The sequence below is a fragment of the Apaloderma vittatum genome, unplaced genomic scaffold (genome assembly GCF_000703405.1).
Source record: "Apaloderma vittatum isolate BGI_N311 unplaced genomic scaffold, ASM70340v1 scaffold9738, whole genome shotgun sequence".
Taxonomy (NCBI): Eukaryota; Metazoa; Chordata; class Aves; order Trogoniformes; family Trogonidae; genus Apaloderma; species Apaloderma vittatum.
The window spans coordinates 54,188-75,107 of record NW_009729074.1 but is presented as its reverse complement, the minus strand read 5'-3'; the positions used below and the strand labels follow the sequence as shown (position 1 = coordinate 75,107).

Below are 20,920 nucleotides of genomic sequence, written 5' to 3'. Positions count from 1 at the left end.
CTCTCTGCCAGGCAGCTCTCCAGTCACTCCTCCCCAAGCCTGTAGCGCTGCTGGAGGTTGTTGTGTCCAGGGTGCAGGATCCGGCATTTGGCCTTAGTGAAACTCATGCGATTGGCCTTGGCCCAGCGATCCAGCCTGTCCAAATCTCTCTGAAGAGCCTCTCTACCTTCCAGCACATCAACACTTCCTCCCAGCTTGGTGTCATCTGCAAACTTACTAAGGGTGCACTGCATGCCCTCATCCAGGTCATTGATAAAAATGTTAAACAGGAGTGGTCCCAGCACTGAGCCCTGGGGGACACCACTCGTGACCAGCCGCCTGCTGGATTTAACTCCATTAACCACAACTCTTTGGACCCAGCCATCCAACCAGTTCCTAATCCAGGCAAGAATATGCCCATCCAGGCCACAGGCAGTCAGCTTTTCTAGGAGAACTCTGTGGGAAACTGTGTCAAATGCCTTGCTAAAGTCAAGGTAGACAACATTCACAGCTTTTGCCTCATCCAGTATGATACGGAGTATAATGAAGTCTGCTTCTCATTTCAGGAACTAGCTTTGCAGATTTGGCTGGTCACAACTCAGCACTTAGTAGAAAGATTCTAATATACATACGATACATCAGTGTGCTAAAACCTCAGAATATGCCTGCTGAAATTGCCTTAGAGCTGATTAGGTGGGCTACTATGGTTGACATGACTCTGACTAACTGAAGAACTGTACAAACCGTATGAACTTTTCCCACCAAAGGAAAATAAGAAGAGATGCAGTAAGACATCCTTTGACACAGCACTCTTACATTCAAGGTGATCCAATGTGCTGGAGTTAGAAGAAACAAAGGCTGACTTTCGTATGAAGCTTCCCAATTTCACATAAAACCCGGTATTGTCTTTCCAGGTATAAAACAGGAAATAAGTAAATACAAGGCAGATGCATAAGAACTTGAGATATAGTCTTTGGAAACTGATCTGAATGTTCACATTGACCACCTCTGCATCTAGAGCACTACGTGAAAACTGTGCTATACACTGTACCTTAGGGACCATGTAACTTTAAAGCCTATACTTGCCAAAATTTTTGTCTCTACATAGCAAAGCTGATCTATTGGTCACTGTGCTAACATGGGGCTAAAGGAGACACACAGTTTTGTACCAGGCTGCCTGCGAAGTTCTGTTCATCAGTACATACCGTGGTCCTGGTCACTCAGTCACCCAGTCCTTGGTTACCTCTCTAGCTATACATTCGAAGTCTGTTTCCTGAGAGAAATCAGAGCAGGTGCACGAGGAGAAAGAGAAAAGGAGATAAAGCATGGAAGACCCTGAGGTTTCGTTCTGTGGTACAGCCAAGGCGTAGCCAGGGTGCATGTCTGGGCAGGGAAGTGGTCATGTCATACTGCTCGCAGGAGATAAAACTTCAGAGTGTTTCCTGGTCTTCACTGTTTGCAAGTAGACATGATGACTCCAAGAAAATTAAGTGATCTTACACTAGTGCCCTACTTTCCCATCTGTAAAACTGGACTAATGCTTCTGCATCACCCAGGATATTCTAAGAATAAATACACTAAAAATTGTGAGGTATCTGGATATTGTGGTAAATGTGGCTGTACAGACATATATCAGAAAGAGACTGATAGCCATGACTTGACTCTAAATTTTGAGCTCTGTAGAAGTGCCAGAAACACATTTGATCTCTGTTAGTTTGTACAATGACTGAAGTTACACAAATATTAATGTGTGTGTGACCTGACCCCAATGTTCAAATTGTTGTCTGGAGAAAAATCTTACCTATTTTCAAAAATAAAAGAGCTCTGCTAATCCAGTTTAGAAAATGTCCATTTACTAAAATACACACTTTAGATACATGGAAGGAGAAATCCATTCCTCTCTCTAGACTTGAATTTGACTGCTGTCAGGCTACCTACCACAGATCCGTGTGAAATATGAGGCTGCCTAAGAAAAAGATGTTTCAGAATAAGGAATATTATCTATCCCGATTTTATTAACATGGCTTTTAAAGGAAAGCATTGACAGTGATTCATCTCTGTATCTTGCCAAGGGAAATCGTTCTTGTTTAAAGACTAAGGGTTGGGTTTTTTTCAGCCTTCAATTTTTAGCAGGATTTCTATAAAATTCACTGGCTGACTGGGAGTTAGCTGAGGCAAACATGGATCAGCAAGGCAGAGTGTACTGATCTCGAAGAGTTGTCTTTAATTAAGGAAGAACATGCACCTCTTAAAAGTGCCAGCATACTGGAACAATTAAAGTTCTGAAATAACACACTTCACTTTGATGCTTGGATGCATCTCAAAATTAAAAGCACAGATACATTAGCAATGTATCTGTTCATAATAATGAACTCAATTGAGAAACACATTGTTATTAGAAAAAATTAATAAAAAAGTGTTAGTAAATAAGAACTTGATATGAAAGACATTACATGCCATATGGCTTGATAAAATTTGCAGGAAAAGTTACAGCAATATCCATTTACCTTGTGGAAGATGACTGTGAGTGGAAAATAAGGAAATCACAGCACTCAGATCTCAAAATGCTGTCAATCATCCTAAATGCTAAGATCCATAACATAACTGGCATGTATCCACCGGGTCATAACTCTATTTTCAGAAAAACACTGTGGATTTTTTTTTAACTATGGGAGGGATAGCTATTTTATAGGAATTCTAGTGTGTTTAGCAATTCTTTGTTTCTTCTCACTTCCCACTAATCACTGGCTCCAGGCAAAGGAGTGACTTATGGGCCTTACGTGTCCCTAACAAACAGTTTAATCCCAAAGCAACTGGGTGTAAAGGCATTCCCTAGGATCATGTTTTGTGCAGTGTTAGACATCCTACAATTACATGTATCAAAGGCAGATTACTATGAAAGAAAACCAAGAGGTCCAATAGGATCCATTTGCCGTGTGGAGTCCCAGGGGACAGGGAGGGGAGGAAGCGATACCGCATGGTCTGGTCTTTAGTGGCATTTAGACACTGAGAGGTAAATGAGTTCTACAGGCACTTTCACTTTTAGGAGAAGATGAGCAATACCAAAATCTTCAACTTAAATACATCAGGATTGTTTAAGGTCAGATGCAGACGTCATCTGAACCCTGTTCTTGAATCTAGCCCTTGTTCCTGTATTGCAATTAATCCTTGAAGTAACTAGAAAAGCCTACATAAGTTACGAATGCTGCTCATTTTGGTTTAACCTGATTTTCTCCTTCTTGTCCTGTTAAATCTTGTTATTAATCTGATGCATTTAAATCCAAAACTGTTATTAGGAATCCCACACAAAACGTTAAAAAAACATTTTATTTACGGAAGGCGGGCCTGGTGAAGAATTTTATCCCAACTAGAGACCAATAGGACTGTTTTTCACAGACTAGGGCCTGAAATCCCTTGGCAAGATGAACATCCCTTGGAACAGGAATAGGAATTTAGGTGTGCCTCGCATTAACACACCTCTTACTGTTACCCAATAATAACTCAAAAACCAGTCAGGCATCTCCATCCCCTCTTTATACTTCTCTTTCTCCCAGGGAACATGTGGAAGGAAGCCGTACCTGGCTCAGAAGTGTTTAAGTTTATCTCTACATCAAGAGACAGTGGAAGGAATATGCCTGGAACCTAATTTGCTCGGGATTTTGTCAGTATGGCCCAGATGCTCTCTTTTGATGGGGCTGGCTTCTTGGGGCTTTTCTAGACTGCAGGCATGGGTTGTTTGTGCCTGGTTGTGCGATTGCATGTTGGGACTGTGCCTCATGTTGCCATCCACATCTGTGGTCCATGCCATTTTGGAGGAGGTGTCCCAAAATGCCCCTGTACTTGGCTTTGGTGAGGCCTCACCTCAAATACTGTGTCCCATTTTGGCCCCTTACTATAAAAGGGACGCTGAGGTGCTGGAGAAGGTACAGAGGTGAGCTGCCAAGCTGGTAAAGGGCTTAGAATATAAGCCTTACGAGCAAAGGCTGAGGGATCTGGGGCTGTTTAGCCTAGAGAAGAGGAGATTGAGGGGAGACCTCATTGCTCTCTACAGCTACCTGAAGGGAGGTTGTAGAGAGGCGGAGGTTGGCCTGTTCTCCCTAGTGGAGAGTGATAGGACGAGGGGAAATGGATTTAAATTGCACCAGGGAAGGTTCAGGTTAGACATTAGGAAGAATTTCTGTACTGAGACGGTTGTCAGCCATTGGAACAGGCTGCCCAGGGAGGTGGTTGAGTCTCTGGAGGTGTTTAAGTGATGGGTGGATATTGCACTGGGGGGAATCATTTAGTAGGTTGATAGGGCTGGGACAAAGGCTGGGCTCGATGATCTTCTAGGTCTCTTCCAGCGGATACGATTCTATGATTCTACGAAAATGTCACTGCACTATAAATGCCACAAATAGGTGCCATCTCAGCAAAGCATGGGGCAGGGACTTCTGGAGTCAGTCTCACCGCTAATGTGTACACTTGACAGGCTTCTGACAGTCCACAGTGGTAAGTCTGATCCCTCGAGTGCTGCAGATTTTGCAGCAGCACTTCCGACCAAAAGAAGTGTCCAAGGAAGATGCTTGTACCAACATAAAGTGGCTCAGGAAAGCATGAAAAACAGAGTGCTCTCTTGCCCTGAAGACAGGTAGAGGCCAGTTATGGCAATATTTCTGGAGGCTGATGACTGAAGTGACATGGAGTGTCATATGAAGGGAGCAGTGTGGTGCTAGCTCCGGCAATGACTGAGGAATCAGCAGGTGAGTGAGAAAATAACCTTGTTTTAGTAACCAAATGGACTATCCCTTTCTAATTTAACTTCAGAACATGAATATAATCACACTTAATTATGAACAGGCTCTAATAGGACTAGAAGGAAAAACAGGTTAAACAAAATAATTAGCATTTATCATGTAGGCAGGTTTAGCTCCTGTATTACTTGCAATGAAGTTTCATGGCAACGCTGAATAAAGATTGAATTGATGATATTTGCAGGAATAATTTTATATTTAGTAACAGGTAAAATAACTTCAGCTGGAAATCCTACCTTTCCTGTGTGAGGGATTATACTGACTCCATTGTCATGCCTGACCACATGACAATCACTTTACCAAGGAATTTTAGTCACTGGCATAAAAATTCCTAAGACTGAGCCTCAGAAAAAAACAACTATACAAGGTAGAGATGGAAAAGATATGGAAGGTCATGAAGGGATTCCTTTCGCTAGTATAATATTGTGTCTTACAGTAACTTCTACATTCATGCCACTTTATATAATCAGTGTTATAAAGATCCAAGCAATGAGGATTCCAGCCCTTGAGAATTTTCTGAAATCTAATTCATCTTAAAGTTGCAAATGCTCCATTGCATAGAAGGGCCTTTTTCTAAGCCTTGTAACAGATGGAAAATTCTACAAACAATTTACTAATCAGAGCTCTATTTCTGCATCCCATATGAATGCGAAATCTTACAGTATAGCCCATCCTTAAATTTGGGACAACTACACCCTACATTTTGCTATTTAAGTAAATGTCTGCCACTCTAGTTAATGCACCTGAACTTAATTTGCAGTGAAAACAGGGATTCTGAAACATATACTGCATATAATTTGTTTTATGTGTTGCCTTTGACAGATCTGAAAAACTAAAAAACAAACAACCATTTCCTCCTCCCCTGCTGAATAATGTAGAAAATTAGCCATGCAAAATAAAGAGAGACATGTCTTGCACTAATGTAAATCATCTCTGAAGGTAGAATCTGAGTGACTCAAGAATACTAATTTCTGCAATCTTACTCAAGAAAGCAAGAGAATAAATGATTTAATAGCTAACATATGCGGGATTATAAATTTTGCTTTTCAGGACTGACTCTACATTCTTGTGAATCTGCTAGAGAGTCAAATGTACCTGGCTTCCTTCAGGAGCTTAAGGAATGTGGAGCAGTGTGATTTTTACGACGAAACAAGATTAACTGTTTTAAGAACATGAATAAGCAGCCTTTAAAATAGCTGTGCTAATCAGGGTCCTGAAGGTGGTTCACAGGCAGTTAAAAATGTGGAAGGAAATTTGAAAATCTTCATGTTAAAAAAGGTACACAGGAATAAAACCCCAACCCTTCCCACTTAGTAAAATGGAATGAAGTCTAAGTGAAAAACCTGGGGTATAAAAATGCAGTGGGAGTTATGGCAGTTTACTCCTGTTGAGATTTGAGCTATTTGTACTAACTGGGAATAATAAATATAAGATTAAATTATTGTGTGATTAGAGAACTAAGTGTAGGAATGTGGGTAAAATGTGATGTCTAAATTTACTGATTTTCTAGATCTAATTGTTCTTCCCTTAAATATACACAGTTCTACTCATCAGAAAATATATCCAGTAGAAGTGGTTAAGCCTGGAAATTCTGTATCTACTTCATTAAAAAGATTTCAACTCACTTAAGGGAAAGTCTGTATTGGCTAGGCAAAACCTGCATGAAACAAAGAAAATATACGCAATGACTGTAAATGATTGGAGTGTATTCTGAAAGTAAAAGGCAGTTTACTTTTTATCTTGGAATTCATTCGAGTTAAGCTAGGACTTCATATTTTATATAGGAGAAACAACTAATAGCTTTACTTAAATCATAGAATGATTTGGGTTGGAAGGGACCTTAATGATCGCCTAGTTTGGTTTGGGTTGGGAGAGACCTTAAAGATCACCCTGCCACTGGCAGGGACACCTCCCACTAGACCTGGTTGCTCAAAGCCCCGTCCAGCCTGGCCTTGAACACCTCCAGCGAGGGGACATCCACAACTTCTCTGGGCAACCTGTTCCAGTGCCTCATCACTCTCACAGTAAAGAATTTCCTCCTAATATCTAATCTAAATCTACTCTCTTTCAGTTTGAAACCATTACCCCTTGTCCTAACACTACACTGCCTGATAAAAGAGTTCCTCCTGCTCTTCCCTGCAGGCCTTCTTTAAGCACTGGAAGGCTGCTATAGCGTCTCCCTGGAGCCTTCTCTTCTCCAGGCTGAACAACTCCAACTCTCTCAGCCTGTCCTCATGGGAGAGGTGCTGATCATCTTTGTGGTCCTCCTTCGGACCTACTCAAGCAGATCAATATCCTTCTTATGTCGGCAGCCCTCAGATCTGAACACAGAACTGCAGGTGGGGTCCCATCAGAGCAGAGGGGAAGAATCACCCCCCTTCACCCTCTGGCCACACTGCTTTTGATGCAGCCCAGGCTTTCTGAGCTGCAAGTGCACATTGCTGGCTCATGCTCAGTCTTTTATCCACCAACACCCCCAAGTCCTCTCCAGGACTGCTCTCAATCCACTCATCACTCAGCCTGTATTTGTGCTTGGCATTGCTCAGACCCAAGTGCAGCACTCTGTACTTGGTCTTTTTGAACTTCATGAGGTTTGCACAGGACCACCTTTCAAGGTTGCTTTGGATGACACCCCTTCCCTCCAGCATGCTGACCACAGCACACAGCTTGGTGCTGTCAGCAAACTTGCTGAAGGTGCACTCGATCCCACTGCCCATGCTGCTGACAAAGATATTAACCAGCGACAGTGCCCGTACTGATGCCTGAGGAATGCTGCTTGTCACTGGTCTCCACTTGGACATAAAGCTGTTGACTGCAACTCTTTTGAGTGCAACCATCCAGCCAATTCCTTATCCACCAACTGCTCCATCTGTCAAATCCATGTCTCTCCATGTCTCTTCAGAGACAAAGATGTCATGCAGGACAATGCCAAATGCTTTGCACCAGTCCAGGTAGATGATGCCAATTGCTCTTCCCTTACACCGTAGCCTCATCATAGAAGGCCACCAACTTTGTCAGGCACACTTTGCCCTTTGTGAAGCCATCTTGTCTGTTGCCAATCACCTCCTTATTTTCCATGTGCCCCAGCACAGTTTCCAGGAGGATCTGCTCCATGATCTTGCTGGGCAGAGAGGTAAGACTGACTGGCCTGTAGGTCTCAAGGTCTTAATTTGTTCCCCATTTTAAAAATGAGGGTTATGTCTCTCCTTTTCAAATCAACAGGAACTTCACCGGACTGCCACAAAGTCTCAAATACGATGGATACTGGCTTAGTAACTTTACCCATCAGTTCCCTCAAGACCCATGGATGCATCTCATCAGGTCCCATGGACTCGTGTAATTTCAGGTTCCTTGGATGGTCTCAAATCTTATCTTTTCCTACAGTAAGTGGTTATACTTCCTTGGGTGAAACACTTCACATTGTTAAACATTTAACATTGATGACTTATTTTGCTCTCGGTTCACATAAAGATTTATTATGTGTATGTACTAAATTACCTTTCTTCTCTCTGAGGTAATGGACATAAGGAAAACTCCACTGCCAATATATTCAGTTACATGTTTATTGGAAGAAAAATTTATTGTAACCTTTTGTATTTGTAGCATCCATCACTCACATATTTTTTCAAGTACTTTTAATTTAACAATGGTTAGAGTAAAGCTCATAGAAACTCTGTGTTTCCTGAGCAGAAATGCACAAACATTTAAAAACCCTGTATGTATATTTATGACATAGCTCTTATTAGCTTCATGTAAAAATAAATCAAAATGTCAGATGTATTTTCTTTCCAGCATTACTTCCATTTTGTGATAAGACTGATTTTTTTATGTTCTAGAAACCTCTTTTGAGGGATAATAAAAATTAGGAACAGTAAAGGGTAGTGACATGACTCTTTTCTCTCTTGAGTGCCAGTCACATCCCTTTGCATTTATTTCTTGATACAGATGTACAAACCCTCTTTACTGATTTGGATTTCAGTCAATCTCTGATTTAATCAGATGCCATTTAATAAACTCGTAGTTGGGTATTATGTCTGAAGTTCAACTTTTCCCACCTTGTCTTAAATAAAAACAAAGTAGGAGTACAAAACTTGTTGACAAGGACAAGAAATTATTAGCAGCATTGAAATCTAAGCTTATTTCTTCAAGAAAAAAAGAAGAGAAAATACAATGTGACAGGTAATTTTGTAAAGAAGACTATAAAAAAAGTGGTCTTGCCTATCCTTTCCACAGCAAGAAAAGAACACAACCAAAACCTCAATACATTTAGTGAAAGCTAAAAGGAAGTAGATGCTTCAAACACAAAATAAACATATTCAGGAAAATAGTGTAAGAATATTAGAAGGTAATTTAGGAAAATCAGAAACGAATTAGAAAACACAGCAGTCACAGCACCACCTAAGCTACAATTGTAAAGGCTATTACTGCTCATGCTTCAACACATAATCTGATCAGTAGCTGTGGTTAGCAGGGAATTTTGTCTCCAGTACATTACTGTATGAGTAAAGTGCTTTGAGAGAACTTTACACTTCTCATTGAACCACTGAGCAACAAGCAGTTAGAGGCAACATAGCTGAGTGAACGCAGTAGTACTGTTTTTTTGCTAAAGAATGACTGTACTCATCCTTCTAGTGATTTTTCTGTATAGAGTTATAAGTACACCAGATGATAAAAAAAGAGTAGGGTAAGCATGTGTGACTGAAATCTAGAGTTAGAGCTTTATGCCTTGGGTACCACAAAATCAGATTGCACATTTTATTTTAGAGGAGTAATCTGTGCCATACACTTTCTATATTACAGAAACCTACCAATATTCTTAAGTAAATAACTTCAGATACCTTGAGAGAAACAAATTATTCAAACAGACCGTATACTACTGAAATCATAATGAGGGGTTTAAAAAGAAACAACTTTAATTCTATAATAGATTTCATCTTTTTAATATATTGTGAGATTTGAACAAACTCGTGAAATGACTCTATGCTCACAATCTTCTTCCACCCATAAGGTGTTGTCAATGTGCAACTGAAAAGAGCAAAGATTTAGGCCAACATAAAGAGTAATCCTGATCCAAGCCTCCTCCCCCCGCACACATAATTAGGAGATATTCCAAGACATATTTTCCTGAGAACCACTAAAGGGATGACAGTTCACAAATGTTTTTCCTGCTGTTATACTAATCCCCACAGTCATGGGTTCATGTTGAGGGGACTTAGTCAGTTGATAAGAACAAAATCTTGTAACATTTTCATCAGCTCTTTATGGCAAAGCAAATTAATTCTCTTTCAATGCTTATCCATGTGTAATTTTCATAATGTGCTGCTGCATCGCTTTCATTTACATATGTTTAATTTTATGTTTATAGATCACGTCCACAGAGTTTAAGACATATAGGTGTATGCGTCTGCAAATATTTAAACACCAAATGTATAGCGAGTCTCCTCCTGGCAGTGCAGAGAGACTCCAAGTAGGACTTAAATAGTGGAACTTAGTATAGTACAGTATCTTTTAAAAGGAATGGAAAGAGAAACCACTGAGAGACTATCAAGAATTCGTAAATATCAGCTCTAGAATATATGACATGATCAGTTCAAATATGTGCATATTCCTTCAATAAATATACAGCAGGTTCTGCAGAACAGGTGAGGGAACATAGAGTACTGAAAGATAAATAGGTACTTTCTGTCTAAAAGAACTTTGTTGCAGTTGATGGGATCGTTTTGCTCATGTGAATGAAGTTGATGGTGATGAGTTTTTCCCAAGGCAATCCCACCTCTAACATTGTCATCCTGCACTCACTGAGAGCAGAACAAAACTCAGAAGTTTTCCATTAAATTTTCCTTTCGTGCTCCTCTAGGACAACTTATTATAATGAACTTTGTTCAAAACACACATTTATTCAGCTCCCAGTCCATCAGCATCGAGATAAGGGAGCAACCACACACTACATTTTGTATGTGCTAAGCAAAAGCCTCCAGAGTGAGCTCCTATCATTTGGAGCCAATCCCAGACAGAGGTTTAAAAAGGGACAGAAAGGTTACGTTGCAACTTAAGAACAAATCAAAAACCATTACTACCTGAATTGATTCCTCACCACTCTTAATTTTTTTTACTATCTCTTACTTCCTGCCTTGCTTCAGTGACACAGCACTGAGTATATTTCTGCTCAGATACAAAGAGAGCATTTTCCATTGTGCTGGAACAGCCCAGAAACCTGCCTGTTTCCCGACAGAGCACAGTATACAAACCCCAAAGAAAAGCAAAAATCAGCTCCAAGCTAAATAATATAAATAATCTCAGACAACAGAGCAATTTCATTGTTTACATGACCCTCCGCTGCTTACAGAAAGGATATATGGCAAAACGAGATTATTTTGTTGTATGTCTGACAACAGTACTGTGCTGTGATGTTGCACCTGGCAGCCTGTGGGTGCCAGGGAAGGATCAAAATAGCCGAGATTAGCCAGCGTCATAATACTGGACAAATCAAATATTGTTCTGCTAGCTTCTAAGTATTCCAGTCATTATCCTGAATATTCATCACATTTGACAAATTTACTCAAATATGTTCCGGATTATTACAGAAGGAGTATTTATGATTTTCCTGTCTTCTATATGTCTTGACAAAAACATTCTAAAAGGAAACAAAATTTCATCACAAACCAGTACGTAATATATTTGGGAAGAGGAAAGGCTAGGAGGCCTTTCTGAAAAACCGAACAAAGCTGTTAAGCTGCTAAATGGAAAGGAAAAAGATCAGATTGGAGGCTGAAGCAAACTTTCCGATAGTAGCAAAATGTGCAGATTATGGCTTTAAGGAAAAAAATTATAAGAATGAGGAAAATGAGAAGTGGCTCATCCCTTGAACTTGCTGTCATCTGGAGTTTCTAAATCCACTTCACAATTGCGGATGAGGGGAAAAGAAGGAATGATAATTGAGAAGTCTCAAAAAATTGCAGAAAGAACATCTGACATGACCCGGCACTGACAGAAAGCAGCCTCTGCTGTGGAGAAGCACCACATGAGGAGAAACGACATACATGCTGTTAGATCGCGATGTATAGAAGAACGGAGAGAAAAAAAGCTAGATCCAGACTGCTGAATGGTGGGGGACATGGACCTGTTCTTCATTACCCGGGACTGCGCAGCTATTTTAAAGTTTGCAAATGGAAGCCAGACAGCAGAGCTGTGACCACAAGTCAGCCAAATCCTCACTTGGAGCCAAATTCTCCAGTATGGAATAGATTTTATTTTTACAGCTATGTTACATTTTCCTTTATAAAGCTGCCTTAGATTTATTTTATTTTTTTGGACAGGCTAGCACTTTCAAATCTCTACGTAATGCTGAAAATAGATATTTTTTATTGATACAGTGGACATCTACTAGTGTATTAAAATGTGTGCCAGTATGGCTGGAGCTTATCAGCTGAAAAAATAGAGCTATTTCTGTGGAACCTAACCTGTCACCATATGCTCGCTTTGCGAGTGGCAATTTTGGATGTTCATGCCCCTGTACCAGAGATGATCAGCCCAAAGCAGAGTCAGGAGAAAGCAGTGTGTCAGCGCGCATCAAGTCAAGGGCTGGCAGCCTTGCTCCAACTCCAAGTGCAAGATGGGTTTTCCTGAGAGTGTCCCAGTGAACCTGCTTCCCTTTGCCTGGCCCGTGCAGAAGACAATGCCAGGGCTAGTGCAGGAGGCAGGAGCTCCTGGCAGGGTAGCACGGGGCTTCCTTAATGGCCTATCTAAATTTACCTGTCAACACCTTATGCTAAGTGGTAGACATTAAGGAATCGCTACAAACAAGCATCTGGATGGAGGCTTAAGTTGCCCAGATGTTAACAGAAATCCGTAACGTGGAGGTTCTCAAAACTTCCTAAACGCCAGATCTATCCCCCCGGCACTTGCGCCCATACCCTGGGATCCCGCTAAGGGTGCAGGCACGCACCCCGGCCCGAGTGATGCCAACAGCGAGCTTTGTGGCCAGCTGTGAAGGCAAAGCTGCCCAGGGATGGAGCAGCGGCCTTGCAGCAGGACACCAACTTCGCTCCAAAACCACATACTGCTGGCTACATGGGAAAAATCCCACAGTACAGTATGCTAATTCAGTTCTTCCCCTTGCGTGTTGTCTGACTTAAATCTCCCCACCTACTCCTGTTTTGCACAGGTCCTGGAAACAGACAGCAGCAATTCTAGCAGCTTTGTAGAAGGGCAAATACCGTTCAGGCTTTTAGGGCTTTTATGCTTATGTTAAAAAGTCTCTCTCCGAAGTGCTGTTTCTTATCCCATTGAGGATCAAAGATACGCATCAAATTACGCTATTGAATCCTTTTCTGCAAAGGATGACAGAACTGGGATTTCATACTCTCAGCAGTATGAGTACAGAACTTTACAAACCTTTAGCAAAACACCAAGGAAAGTAAAAAGAAAAAGGAAAAAGAATATCATAATACCTGCATCCCATCTCTAAAGTTTCCTAAATACCAGCACCTTCATGCAGGTGCGGGTAAGAGTGCTAGTATTCTTTTGGCAAAAAATTTAGGCAAACCTGAACCGTGCCAAACCACATGGATAATTTGTAATTGCATTAGAAAAACAACAATAGTATGTTATCCAAAATTGCCAGTTATACCTACTCTGTGTTGAAAACAATGAGTTTCTGGAGAAGATAAAGGCAAAACATAAGGATGACTCATAAAATGAAAGCCTGAAAGACTGTCTCGCGTCCCTTAGTGAGACAAGTAAAGATCTCCATAATCTTAAGATCTTGTTTGACTTTGTTTATCTATGCTTAGATAAATGCATGTCATTAAAAAGCACAGCCATATTACTTAATGTGGGTTAACAAAGTATGAAACCATCTAGTAAATTCACAATTCATGGCAGTACTTGTAAAAAAAAGCACATAGACTTCTAACTGGGGTAGATTATATTTGAAAACCACAATATGCATTGCAAAGTATTTTTTACATAAGCAGCCTATTTTCAGATGTGCTGAGCAACTGCAGCTCCTAGAAGAATTGACAACGCTCACATCAAAATAATGTAGTGGTATCTGTCCAATTCATTTTTAAGTACATTTACTGTGAGGACATGTATGCTTCAATCCCAAACTACCTTCCCAGCAAATCTTACACAGAGTCACAGAATCACAGACATATAACACCGAACAGACTGTCTCACACTTTCTGGTGTGTTTAAAGGATAAAGAGACAAGTAGCTTTACACTGCTAATATAATATGCCACTAAAGTGTCTGAGAGCAGAGTCGGATCAACTAACCCAGCTAATGCTGACCCAGGTGAAGCGGGTACTGCTGGCAGCTGTTTGTGCATTCCCTTCACCACAGGTTAAAGCCCTTTTCTAGTGAAAGCTTTTTCTTTCTTTCTCTCTTCCTTCCTTTTTTCCCTTTCCTTGTTTTCCTTTCTCCATCATTTCACTAATTTAGAGCAGAAAGCGGGCAAACAGTGAAAACGACAGGGCTAAGAGAGAAACAAACTTTGGCAGGGCTGCCAGTGAGGTAGGGACATGAAAGTGGGAGCAGTAACTATTTCAATGGTGAGGATGAGTGAGTTAGTCTGTCCAGCTGTGCCTCACGCCAGGAACACAGTCACTTAAGCTACAGGATATGCGTTTCTTAAAAACAAGTGGGCATTAAATTCCCATATCAGGTTAGAAACCAGGCAGAGGTTTCTAAAGAGCTCTGCAGAGCCCGTCAGCAGTTAGTTGGGTTACAGCCACTAGCCAAGTGTTCAACCTAACCAGGCACCTTTGAGGGAAAGCAATTCATGGCAGCCCCCCATCTCACACTCCCCTTCCTACCCTCTGTCCCCACCACTGTGCATGTCCCCATCGCAGGGGCTGGCACCCAGGCATGGCTTGCCACAAGGGGAAGAGGGCTGAGAGCATTTGATTTGGGAATGTCAGCTGAGGGATAAAATCCCCACTGACCACGGAACTCGTGAGTGGGAAAAATGGTAAGGAGCTGGAGGTGGAGGATGACACCAAAAGGGAAGCAGCTGGTGCGAAGGAGATGTAGCAGGCTTTGTTCTGATGTCCTAATCAAAGCTTAGTGTACATTATTAAGCAGGCGTGATTCGATGCTAGAGTGTTCAGATATTAGGGATAATCAGGCCAGCCAAGCTTAGACTTTGGGCGTGTGAAGAGGGAGGCCACGCGAAGAAATCAGCTGCAGCACAGTCTCATCGGTGTTCCAATTTATTTTCTCTGAAGCATTTGCAAATGAGATTTTTCCTGTGGCTCGAGGACCTTTGGCAGGGCTGGAGTGGCAATGACCGACTGAGAGCAGTACTCCTCTTAACCCAGATCAGTATCACTAGCTCTCTAAATATAAAAAAAATTAATTTATTTTCATACCTCAAGCTCAGTAAAAATACAAAACCTCAGGGGCCATTCCTACTTGAAAGCTCCTCTGGATTACAGCAGTGCGGGAATTCACACTCCCCAGGCTCCACTTGAATACTTTTGCTCCAAGTAAATACTGTTACTCCAAGGAAGACAGTTTTTTGTAACTTAACTTCAAAGAGGGGAGTGTCCGCACATGGAGTTACTCTGGCATAACTAACTATGCACATAAGCAAGCCCTAGCAGCTAGTGCTGGAAGTATTTTCAGCATTCAAGCACAGAGCCTGTGAGCACTTACTCACATACTCGGCTTCAAGCAGATGAATATATGTCAGGTTTCCTAGGGTTGCTCATGCACATGCCAAAATATTTACAGGACTGGGGCCCTACTTTGTAGGAAGAGATGTGTGCTGTGCCCCGGAGTACCACCTTAAAGGCAAACATGGATCCCCAGATTGAATGCTAGCGTATCCCATCATCTCTCCCATCTCTCTGATACCATTCCAGCTGGCTCTCCCGCACTCCCAGATAATTCACACATGTTCAGTCATGCACAAACCCTACGGCACCCCTTCCCCCCGTGAAAAAAGTCAGCCAGCTGTTACAAAATTCAGACATTTCATTAACACAGTTTACTGGCTGATACTGCCAAGCAAAATAGAGACAATTAATAATAATCAGGACTGAAGGGTATGAGACAGCTTATGAGTAAAGGATTGTATTAGTTGTTGAAAACGGACAAACTCGCTCCTGCCCAGAGTGATAGGGAACAAAGGGTGGTGATGTATAACCAGGGAGGAAAGAGACTCTCTCCGTGGCTTTTGTAGATTACTGTGTGAATGACAGGAGCGGCAGGAGCAAATACCTCTTTTCATTTGCCCAGGCTGCCGGAGAAGAATAGCAGCGCTTGCCAGCAAGGCTGCAGCTGTGCTCCGGCTCCGTTTAATCACCGGGTATGACTGAGGGTTAATTAGCTGCCATTCTTACTGCTATTTGTTGTTCTAATGAAGATTTGCATAAATGTAAGACTAGGGGGTAACCGATACTTGATTTTTCCCTTCAGAGAGGCTGGGGGTGGAAAACTCACCCATCCCAAGTGTTTATGTTTGTGGGAGATTCAGTGTTGCCTTTCCATTTGACCTGATCTGCTTCTGGCTGATGAATGGTGAACAAAGAGTTCAAAGTTGCTTATCAAATCGAGACCCCTGTTGGGTTTCTGCCTTTAGAAAGGGCCAGGCTAGTTAGATGAAGAGAGGACCGAGGGATTAGAAAATTACTCCCAGCTGACAGAGAGAAAAACACATATATGCGTGTATGTTTATCAATATATGTACATATATATGTGATATATTTCAGTGATAGCTATTATATATTTATCAGTGATGTATGTATGTATGTACCTATCCATCCATCCATCCATCCATCCATCCATCCATCCATCCATCCATCCATCCATCCATCATCTGTAATCTGGATGGCAACGAACCACTCATTTGCTAATGATAAAAATGTCATTAAAAAAATAACACGACAGGCAGTATAACCAGAACAAGCTGTAGCATATTAGGCAACACGCTGAAGAATAAGAACTTGCACGTTTTTGCAGGTTCTTCTGTTTGCAAGTTTTTCTGTTTTACATATTTAATATTCAAAGTTCATTTTTTAACATAAAAAGTATCTAATGCTAAATAGGCAATCTCAAAGGAAGGTGAAAATGACTCAGCAGTTCACAGCTACCCGCTGTCAGCTCCTCAGATGATGGGAATTCATAACACAAACTAAGAAATTACATTAATTCCTCAAAAAAAAGAGGTAAATTTTAACATGAAGCAGTAACAAAATCTAAAACCACTTTGTAATTAAAGAGAAGATTTGAAAATGAAACATCATGAAATTATTTTATTTACTATGGTCATGACAATGCTTACAGCTACTCACTGAAAGAAACTGAAGAGAAGAATAACCTCCCGTTTTTAGTATAACTTGTTGCATATGATAATGTATTACGGGTAACTGGTTTCAGTGTTCCTCTTACATACTTGATCAGCTAAAAGTGCTGCTTGATAGCATCTGTAAAATAGTCTAAGGGAAAGGAAAAGATCGAGATGGCAGAGACAGTAAATTTCTAAGTTTCAAATCACTGCTAGGAATGGCCAGCTTTCAGGCTGACAAATATTTATTTGCTTTTCTTTACACTTCTGCCACCAATCCACCTCACTTCCTACAAGCATCTGTGCAACCTTTGGGATAGACACTTGCAGAAGTCAACCTTTCAGAGGCACAAGCAGAGAGCATCCACAAGACCCCAAATAAATGTCTCTGAAATTGTAACACGGGGCTTCTCTACTGCTCCAGCTCTTAGCTGTAAGGAATGCCATGGGTTTTAATGCTATATGCAGTAACAAACTCACTCGAAAATAAAAACAGTGAACAGCATTTTTGCTCACTTTCACCTTATCTTGAGCTTTGAAATAATTCAGTCTTCTGTTACAGCTTTTGACTGAGCCCTGATTACACAAGAATCTCACATTCTGCCCTTTGCAAATCAGTTTATTAGGCCTTTGTTCATGGAGAAAAATGTATCAATCAGAAAACCTACAGGTTTAAAAGCTACATGGCAAATTAAAAATAATGCTGAAGCGTACCACAAAAAATAAAGCGGCAACAACCCTCATGATGTGTAAACAGATCACTTAATTTTCCTTTAATGATTCTTTAATAATTTCTATTCACTGCAATTTTCCAAGGCTATAGTCAGAATCATTCACTGGTAAATAGAGTAAGAAAAAGTGGAAATTACAGATCTAGTGGTCAATGGCAGAAAACAAATCTAAAATAGCTGAGGGAAGAGGTTAAGTGCTATGCTAGTTAATAAGAATGACAGCTTGCTTTGAATACTCATACCGGCTGTCCAGGATATTGAATAAACCTCATTTAAATTAATTTTCATTATTTGTAGAGGCTGTGTTAGACATCTATCATTGGCAGTACTATTAATATTCTTTTCAGAGACCATATTATCAGCATATTTAAATGAAAGCTTTCCTTTTCAATATTTATTAACTCATTAATATTTCTTGGTACTAATATCCTGGCTGTAAAATCCAAATTAGTGCCTACTACAAGGTATTTTCTACTGATTAAATTTTTTGAATTAAAAGATTTTTATTCGCAAGTACTAAAAACACTTGAGCTGAAATTGTGCTTTCTTTCTATAATGTGTCTTAATTTAAAAGAATAGCATTTAAAATTTATGTTTTTGTCTTCTTTAGCAGTTAGCAGCAAACCAGCACATCAGTAGCTGACCAAACATGAACATGAATGAATATGAAATTCATCTTACCCGGGTTGCAGTCTGTGAGGAGGGAGCAGATGGAGAGAAGAACTTTAGAAATGGTTAATGCTGGACTCCAGTTGTCTTTTAAAATGTCCAGGCAGATGACGCCTTGGCTGTTGATATTACAGTGGTAGATTCTCGTCCGAAACGTTACCTAGAAAAAATAGCGTGTCTAAGTACAAGGATGTTCAAGCCAATAATTACACAATTATTAAGCAATTAAAAAAAATACAATAACTAACAATCTGCTTTCCTGGTTGAAATGACAGTACGCTGCTACTGACAGTCAAAGACTGGGCAAGATACGGATACTCATAAGAAAATAAAGAAAATAAAGTTTGCTTCTTACACCTGTGCCAGCAGTGGAACTGGTCTGTGCAAAGTTTGAATGGGAGATGTTTCCCAAGCACAGCATCAATCTCATTATTTTTGTATGGAGCCAAAGAAAGCTATTCCAGACCTTGATCTGGACAATGTTCCTAACTCAGGCCCATAGCTACTTCACACTTTGAAGGGAGGAAGAAGAAGAAAGATTCTTGTGCTGTCTTCGTATGTTTATTGTTTGACCCAGCAGATTAACGTGGGGAAAAAAAAAAAAAATAGAGGCATCATATCAGTGACTCCTGGAAAAATAAAGTGAAATATCTTTGAGAAAGGCTGCTCAAATAAAGTGCTTTATTTTCAAATTGTAAGTTATAGTTGAATCAGTAGCATTATTTATTTATTTTAGGGTTTTTTTGTAGTTGATTTTGAGGATTATATTGTCTCTCAGGTGATCCTATATGCAACAAATCAAGGAGGAGATGACTTCTTTTAGTCCAGTATGATGTGCTTCTGCTTCATGTTGAAGATACAGGCCTTTTATTTTGAAAGCCGTCTAGCTATGAAAAGTCCACTTCACAGTTCAGAATGAATATTGTGGCTACTGGATAGAAAAGGACAATACAAAAAATTTCACCTTTTGGGGGTCATCAAGGACTAATTTCTCCATCAGTTCCACCCAAACGACAAATCAGACCAGATGACTTTAATGACACGTTTGTAACATCTAAAATTAAGACATACAATTCCAGTGGCTTACTTCATCAGCAATAACCCCGCTGACAGAGGCAGGAGACAAGAGCAGGCGAAGCACAGCCCAGTTTAGGAAAGCCGCGCTCTTCATTAGAGCTGGATGGTGCTAATAATGAGGAGTGCTTATGCACCTACCCTTGCCCTGCCTCACAGATAAACCTGCTTCTGGAGAGTAATGGAAGCCGGTGACTGACTTTATCCAATATCAGAAATCTCAGTGATTTCAGTGGGATTGAGATCAGACTACTTAGCAATACAAGTGAAGTAACAGGGTACCTGGTTTCCTTCTATTAAAAGAAAAAATCCTTCTCTAACACATTGAAAAGTTCTGCCCCTTTGGATAAAATCAGGAGGCTTCGACAAAAAGTAAGAAAACAGAAAAGAAAAAAAAAGAAAAAAGAAAAGAAAAGAAAAGAAAAAGAAAAAGTAACAGTTTTCTGGTATTAAAGCACTGCATTCAACAAGAAATACTTTTTCTCGAAGTACTTTTCCACATAAATCTGGGAAAGCACTTTTGGAACCTACTGTCATGCTCCACTGAGTTCTGTGACAAAGATCCCAACAAAGCAAGTTCATGAGTTTTTAAATGTATCTGTCTAAACATATTGCAAATTAATAGCATAATAGTTTGCTACTCCATACCCTACATATTTGTAGATTCTTTCCGTTTTTCCCCCTACAGTTGTGGTTTCACTTATTGTTTTCCAGCCTAAGTGCTTCACTTATGTGACTTTTATGAGAATTTAAAATATTTTGGGCACAATGAGCTCAATTCATCTAAACACTATAGCCAGACAATCTATTTTTTTTCCCCCTCATTAGGAGTCCAAGCACATTCGGCATTTGGGGGGAAGGTAATCTTCCACAAGATCAAGAAAATAGCATTTAGTGATAAAATTCAATGCTCATCTACAAAGGAAGCTATTTTGAACAAGGAAGGTTACAAGTACACAAAACTGCTAAACTGCCTTACACAAACTGCATGTGAAAAGTGTGCCCACTGTTGGGAGCTGGTGTGGGGGAGCAACCTGTGGACTGTAGGACAGTGCTCATGAAGCCGCCAGATCGATTCACTCCAGATGTAAACAAATTAGGGAATGCTGCTCAGCAGGATGTCCCATGACTCAGGCACACACTTTAGCACCTGTTTAATTTTAAGTATTATATGCTTACTACGCAGCAGATTGCTGGAATAAAGGTTTTTTTTAATTCTTTTTCCTGAACAAAGATGCTTTCCTGTGCTCCTGTAACAAAAAACTTGAGGACTTTATTCAGTGCTATCTGAATACACCAAGTAGTAAGATACACGTGGTCTCACTGAATGCAGGGGAAACACTGAATCTACTGCACAGATTAAATTATACCCTCTAAATTAC

At 40.4% G+C, this 20,920-nt stretch overlaps 1 protein-coding gene across 1 annotated transcript in view; it reads right to left on the bottom strand.

Annotated features, from left to right (window-relative positions):
- Nucleotides 1-20,920, bottom strand: part of LOC104277627 (ubiquitin-conjugating enzyme E2 E2) — a gene marked incomplete at its 5' end in the record, with an annotated part of 41,807 nt that overhangs the window by 8,453 nt on the left and 12,434 nt on the right. The window contains one exon of the mRNA XM_009874317.1: nucleotides 18,477-18,624. Coding sequence (XP_009872619.1) covers nucleotides 18,477-18,624 — 148 coding nt within the window. The remainder of the gene's footprint in view (nucleotides 1-18,476; nucleotides 18,625-20,920) is intronic.